General features: G+C 46.9%; 1 protein-coding gene across 10 annotated transcripts in view; it reads right to left on the bottom strand.

Moving 5' to 3' along the window:
* Positions 1–7,016, bottom strand: part of esrrb (estrogen-related receptor beta) — a 54,531-nt gene that overhangs the window by 26,576 nt on the left and 20,939 nt on the right. For all 10 annotated transcript variants that reach the window (XM_076018247.1, XM_076018243.1, XM_076018240.1 and 7 more), the window contains one exon: positions 5,533–5,942. In XM_076018247.1, coding sequence (XP_075874362.1) covers positions 5,533–5,929 — 397 coding nt within the window. In that variant the 5' untranslated portion in view covers positions 5,930–5,942. The remainder of the gene's footprint in view (positions 1–5,532; positions 5,943–7,016) is intronic.

Genomic DNA, 7,016 nt, shown 5'->3' with positions numbered 1-7,016 from the left:
TTGTTACCACTATTGCTATTGTTGACTATTTACATAGTGTCCAGGCAAGAGGCCCTGATGCATTATTCAACTGCGGCGTCTGATTCCAGGACGGAGCGATGAAATAGGGTTCCGCGGCCGCACAATAGAAGGGATGGTCGAGCTCCTGCTCTAACATTAGGGAAAGATGCGAGGGCTTTTTCTCCGCTTCCCTACATTTTGCTGTATACTGGGGGGCGGGGGGTTTGAATGAAGGGTTGCAATATAATGCCCCCCCTCCTCCCGCCTTGGAATTTAAATCATCGTTGCTCAAAAAGCTTTTTTGACATTGCCGTTTTTTTTTTCTAATCCCTCTCTCCTGGTGTGGTCAAACGCAGTGTCAATCAGAAATGATGACTTTTATCCACTGAATGTGACGCGCGGGAACACACAGCGTTAGATTATGAGACATTTCTCCTGAGGGACGCGCACACATTAGGATTGCATCCCGACGCCCTGCAGCTGCTGCACAGGCCTGACCCTCACTCACACGTTTCAGCCCGCGGAATAAGAGGAAGAATAAGAAGGGGGCGGGGGGGAAAGGTGAGCTGTGTAATATTCCAGCGGCGTTCCTCCACCAGCCCTCCAACATCCTTTGACAACTTATGCAATTATGTTAACATTATTGGACAGATCAAGTGGAGGGTCCCAAGATGTTATAAATAATTAGAAATTCCGCCTTATATCTGGGTTAGAAATCATTATGCTAATTCCCATCTCTTTGGGATTGGGGTAAATAAAGGTGTGAGGGAAGCGGCTGATGAGCTCTGATTGTCTTTCCTCTGTCTGTTGTCTCTGCTGTCGTGGCGCAGGCCAGACCATAATAATCCTATCCATTCCCCATATGCTGGGAGAAGGCAATCAGCGGCACCATGCGCTGGAATCAATTCATGGAGGTCTTTTTAGTCCTGCGGCCCCATTATACACTAACCAATCAGCAATTTGCTGGGACATAAAGCACAAAAACACATTTACGGGACAAAAAGATAAATAAATAAAAAAAAAGCGTCACTTCTGGACTGAAAAGCTGATCAAATCGCCTCCGTTTATTCGCCTCGTTCATTTTTCCTTTTTTCTTTGTGTTTTTTTGAAAGACAACAACAGGCCGCAATATGCATGCTATGAATTCCGCCGAAGCCGCCACGGTTGACCCTGCGTGTCCCTGAGGATGTTTTGTTTATGGGGATGTTTTTTTCCTCTCCCCCTCACCCCACTTCCCTTCCTGGTCCCAAGGGTGCCGCGGACACATGCACAAACCACACCTGGTGGCCGACTGAGGCGGTCGGCCTCTTTGAAATTGACACACGCACACAACGGCAACAACAGGCGACACAGTCTCTCTCTCACACACACACACACACACACACACGGGACCTGACAGGACAGGTGGACGGAGTGTGTGTGTGTGTGTGTGTGTGTGTGTGTGTGTGTGTGTGTGTGTGTGTGCGCGCGCGCGTGTGTGATGTTCTGTCAGGGGGCTTTTCATAGCTCAACACAGTGAGAGCTGCTCACTAACTGCTTTTTTATTTTCCATATTTGTTTTTTTTATTCATTAGTAGCTACTTATCAGATATTGTATGATTTAATATGACTGAAATTAGCACCATCAAAAATATATATTCATTTAAATATATAAACTAAATAGATAGGAGAGAAAAAATTTAACATACAAGCAAATATAAAAATATTTCAACACATAACACGTTTAAATAAGAAGCACCTCGCGTCTTATTTACACAACAGCTTTCCAGGTGACCTCCCTTGTAACTAATTATCATTGCAGGATGTGTCCCATTTCCACAGGTTCCGCTTAAATAATATTACTACTAACTGGTTCAAGGACTACAGATCAATTTCTTCGACCGATTGCCACGAAGAAGGAGAGCTGCTTCCCCCTGCAAACTGTTTTACAATAACCTCGTCCGGAATAACGCCGCCCGGAACTCACCGCCCGCCCGCCCGCTCGCTCCGTGCGAGTGCACCCAGTTTCACTCTCAGAAATGAAGCACGCTGGCGGGAACCCCTTTAACCCGAGGGCCATGCTGGGGTTTATCTGTCTTTAAAGAGGTTATGGTATGGTAACCAATAACATTAGAGAGTGAAGGGAGAAGAAAAAGATTTCCCTCCTTCTCCTCTTGATAAGTATCTGTCTCAATCTGTTTTATGGCTTTTCAGGATCCATGCCAGGGCACAGAGGGGAAAGTCAGGTCTTGTAAGTAAATTACAGTAAAATGGCAGGTATTTCTCATCAAAACACAAACGGACTTTTACAGGCTTACTGTCAAGGTCTATTACTTCATCTAAGAGCGGGCCACCGAGTTCAGTCGGTTTTCGAGCAATTTTACACTCCAGTTCAAAATGGGAAGAAAACACAGTTCAATGGGAGATTTATATTTTTGATGGGTGGGGCAGGTGAGGTGGTGCAGGACTGGCTGGGATGATTGCGGGGCACGAGAGAGTTTTTTTTTTTTCTTTTTTAAGATGGATGAAGATTCGAGTTGACATTAATTTGGGGCTGGCCTTGACTAATGCAACTATCTCCACGCCAGGAGTTCAAGGGGCTTTTCCAGTGGATGAATAGGGCGACGGGAGAGATAGATCTCCCAGGTGCGGTTGTTGAAAAGGTGGGGCCATCAGCCGGAGAAGAGGGGCGGGAGGTGACCCGCACACTGTGCCGCGCTTCCCTGAAAAAAACGATCGACGGAAATCAAAAATATCGACGGGAAACTGAATATTTAACGAGGCTACGTCTTTGGGAATATTTCGGTGAAACAAATTTCCCACAAAGGTGGAGCTGCTGGACCCTGTGAGAGCACGCAGCTCCACAAGGTGAGCCCAAGGTGGAGGGGAGGGACAAAAAAAAAAAAATCTGGGTGAACACTGACTTGCGCGTTGTTTGCCCCGAGTGCCGCCGAGCAGCAGGGATAAAGGGCTGGAAAAGACAGCTCCTTTGTTTTCCTCTCATTAGACGGGGCCGTCTCACACTCCACCCTTGACTGCCTCGTTATTCCTTTAATTAATCAGTTCTCATCAGCGGCACCCTCTCATTCTTTCAAGGGCTCTACATCCCTGCCATTTACTGCACCCGTTTTCCTGCAGCCATCCCGCATGTGTTTCTTTTTATCATTTCAGAAGGATTTCACCTCCTCCGCCCCCCCCACCCCCCCCAAAAAAAAAAAAAAACTCCCTGCCTCTACTGCCTCTACTGCCTGGGACCCCCGTCTGATTATTATGCCATTAAGCCTCCCCCCACCCCTTCTCCTCTGAAAGAGCAGCAGGGTCCCTCTCCAATCTAAAGAAGTCCTGGGTTTTTTTCCCCTCCTTTCCCTGAAATTACCCGGCGACGCGTGCCTGAGTTTCTAATTGGCATGCTCGTCCCCGGAGACGGCCCCCTCCCTTCTTCCTAATGAAAAGCCTCGGCCTTAATTACACTTTCCAAACGCTGATTGTTATTGACAAAACTCCTGTGGCTCGGACAAACGACGGCAGATTAGCTCCATTACAGGCAGCCCTCCAAGAAGAGAAAGAGAGGGATTTCAAATCGACAATGCAAAGTGCGGAGGAGGAGGGGCAAAAAAAGAGGGGCTTTCTTTTCTTTTTTTCCATGTTACCTTTCTCTTAATTGCCCGGGCAATTGCTCCTCTTAAGTCGCCTGCGCCTCTTTTCTCCTCCATTATGCTGTTGTCAGTGTACTTTTGGTGAGGGGACAAAAGCCTTGTTATGTTACTTTGGAGAAAATGTTCATCTTTTGTCAATAGAGCGGGTTGCTGATGGCAGCGTGGGTAAACAGGAGGATTTGGCCTAATGCTTTTGTTTGCCCGCAAAAGGTACATAGACTGTCTAAAGCTGATAGGGCTATAAGGGCCAAAATCAACACCTATCATCCAGGCGAGAGGGTGAAATGGGGCGAAGGGGGGAGGAGGTCTCCATAAAAAAAAAATAAAAAAAACGCAGGTGATCTTTTGTTGATAACAACGCACTGAAAACGATGAGTTAAAAAAAAACAACATTCCTGGCTCAGGTAGTTGGAAATTTCATCTAAACCTACTCATCTCCGGCTTTGGCTCATTTTTCCAGCTTTGCCTCATTTTACCTGTTCCCCCCTCAGCATGTGTTGCACTGCTAAGTCCAAAGAGCTCAGACCTGGACAGCTGTTCTGATTTATTTATTTTTTTTATTTTTTTTTGCCTGGGCTCAAAAATATCCCAGTCTTCCTGATTAATCTGGAAACGCAGTGCGTACTTTCACAGCGGGTGGTGGTGGTGGTGGGGGGGGTCTTTCATTGCCTTCCTAATGAGAAGCTGTGATACATCAGGTCGTCGCGTCGTTGGTCGCACTTCCAGAGCCCACCGCGCCTACCCGCCCACACGCATAAACAAACACTAAACCCGACAGGAATAATAACGCGCACTTTCCGAGACGCCCCGCCCTCCCTTTCCCGTGCATCTGGGCAAATAAGGCCTCACTCCACCAAATCTGACCTCTGAATGACAATGTCAGCTCGACCAAACGTCACCCGGTGACAGATGATTCAATCACAGCCACGCTGCTCCGCCTCGAGTCGCGGAACTCTTGCTGTTCTTCAGTTTTTGTACTTGTGCGTTAAAGTCACTTCTTATGAAACCCTCGGCCCAGACTTCAGAGGAGCAGTCGCCTTACATTTAATTATCAAAAGAAAAACCTCAAAGACATATTTAGCCCTCTGTTGACAGTCTTCTGCTAAATTGCTTTGCTAAAACCGACGCTTTGTTGTGCTTTCCACATATGTGGAGGAGGCCGTGCGGCTGTTTCACACGGTGGAATAATGTATGTATACCTTCGTAACAAGATATGCATGAATGCGCCTTGTGACATCACAAAAGGCTGATTTAAGAACGGTTAGTTTGTGCACATATTCTCTGTCAACTGGAGTGAGCAAAGACATATCTGATAGAGTAGAAAATGCATACAAAGTCAATTTTGCAAAACCTGGCATCTTTGAGTTCCAATACTAATTTTCCGACGGACAAAAATAAACAATGACAATTACATTTTAGAATCCTAGATCCTGTATGTGATTAGGGGAGCAAAAACTACAACATTTCCTGTGTGTCTGTATCTCCAATGTGTTGTATTGTATTGTATTGCCTGCACAGGGAGATTTACACGATGAAGATATTATTGTAAAAAAAAACAAAAAAAACATCAGATCACTATTGGTAATTGGGATATGTTTGTTTTGACGTGAGTTCTTAATTAGTTTGTATTCATATCCAAAGCGAGCCTCTCTTATTGCGCTGGCTGCTGGTCTCCAGAGGAGGAGAAAACACACTCCAATGATTCCTTTACTCGGTAAATCGCCGCGGCCGTACGTGTTTCAGTGTTGTTGCAAGGCAAAAGGTGTCTTGTATGAAGGATGTTTTTACGTTGGCTGATGCGGTGCCATGGGATGTAATAACCTGCGCTGAGTTGTTGTTTTTTTTGACAGGGGGGTGGGGGAGGGTGGTGGTTAGTGTGGAAGGGAGAAAAAAATACCTTGTATTGTCCTTTTAAAAAAGGCTTTGCAGGCCTCACAAGAGGCCACCCCATAGTGATACCCCGAGGCTATATCTCCACAGACCAGGCACAGCCTCTTGGGGAGGGAGTTCAACATGTATTCGCACTTTATGGACGAGTCCTCCATGATGGTGCTGGAGCAGTCGTCGTAGCGCTTGCGGCAGGCGGCGGCGCCGAGCCCGTTGGGGGTGAACATGGGCGGGGAGTCCAGGCCGTTGGGGTGGCTGTTCATGGCGTTGACATAGCCGCCGCTGGCGTCCGAGTTGCCGCTGGGGCTGTGGTGGCTGACCGTGTCGATGACCGAGGAGGGACTGGACGGCTCCGTCTTGATGTAGGACCCACAACTGGAGGGGATGTGCCGGTCATCAGCTGCCATTCTATTCAGCAGCCTGAGGGGGTCGGAGAGAGGGTTGATGGGAAGAGGGAGTTGGAGAGGAAGAGGTTGATTAGCCCAAGTCCACCGAGGGAAAACGCAGAAATGAATCTCAAAGTCATCAAAATACAGAATTTGCTTTAAGAATTCTTTCTAGAGAGCAGAAAATAAAGATAAAGATTTAATGAACACTTGATTAAAATGTTTTGTTCAATGCAAATATGCAATTTCTCTACAAAGGACAGGAAAAGAGAAGATGTAAACTTGAGGTTTAACACTGAAATGTTTGGATGTGTGGTCTCTCTCCCTGTTTGTACAGCACCTCGCCCGACCTCCACTGAACTTCAAACTACTCCGTTAACCTCACACTGCAACCTCGCACGGCAGTGTGCGGTTTTATATACAACTAACAGGCAGCTACCAAATGCACCTCCACGCACAAGAAGACACGAAAAAAAAACAAAGAATGAAAGAAGGAAAAAGAGAGCAAGAGGCGGACAGAGAAGAAGAAAGAGAGAGCACTCAAATAACTTGGGACACAAGTGCACACACACACACACACACACACACACACACACACACACACACACACACACACACACACACACACACACACACACAGCCAGACGGGAGCATCTCCATAGTTTAGAGAGCAGAGTGGACCTTGGCTTGTCTCCTTGAGTCAGCAGTCAACCAAAAGGAAACATGATGGCAAGATATCGACTTTTTTCGCTGTCTGCCTGATAACTGTATTTTGGAATACATGCAATATGATGCTGCGACACGCGCAGGCTAAAGTGCAGCCTTTTGACTGCGGCCGCAAAATGCACTCTGAAGGCCCCCGCGGCTGTTATAAATCTATCCCGGTTCCACTCTGCAACCTTTAACTCAAAATTGCGCCAAGTGAACAAAAAGAAAAGAAAAGAAAAGAAAAGAAAAAGAAAAAAAACTCCAGTCTTGACACACTCCACTCCTCTCTGGGTCGGCAAAATAGAGTGAACCAAGCAGATGGACTGGGAGAGGAGAGGGAGAACTCAATGTATCGGTGAAGCCGTGGTGACCCCACCCCCCCACTTCCCCCTGGGGTCAA

Source organism: Nelusetta ayraudi, unplaced genomic scaffold (assembly GCF_046127955.1).
Source record: "Nelusetta ayraudi isolate G7.1 ecotype Tasmania unplaced genomic scaffold, CSIRO-AGI_Nayr_v1 ptg000007l, whole genome shotgun sequence".
NCBI classification, from domain to species: Eukaryota; Metazoa; Chordata; class Actinopteri; order Tetraodontiformes; family Monacanthidae; genus Nelusetta; species Nelusetta ayraudi.
The sequence above is the reverse complement of the archived record's forward strand: the minus strand, read 5'-3'. Positions and strand labels throughout refer to the sequence as shown.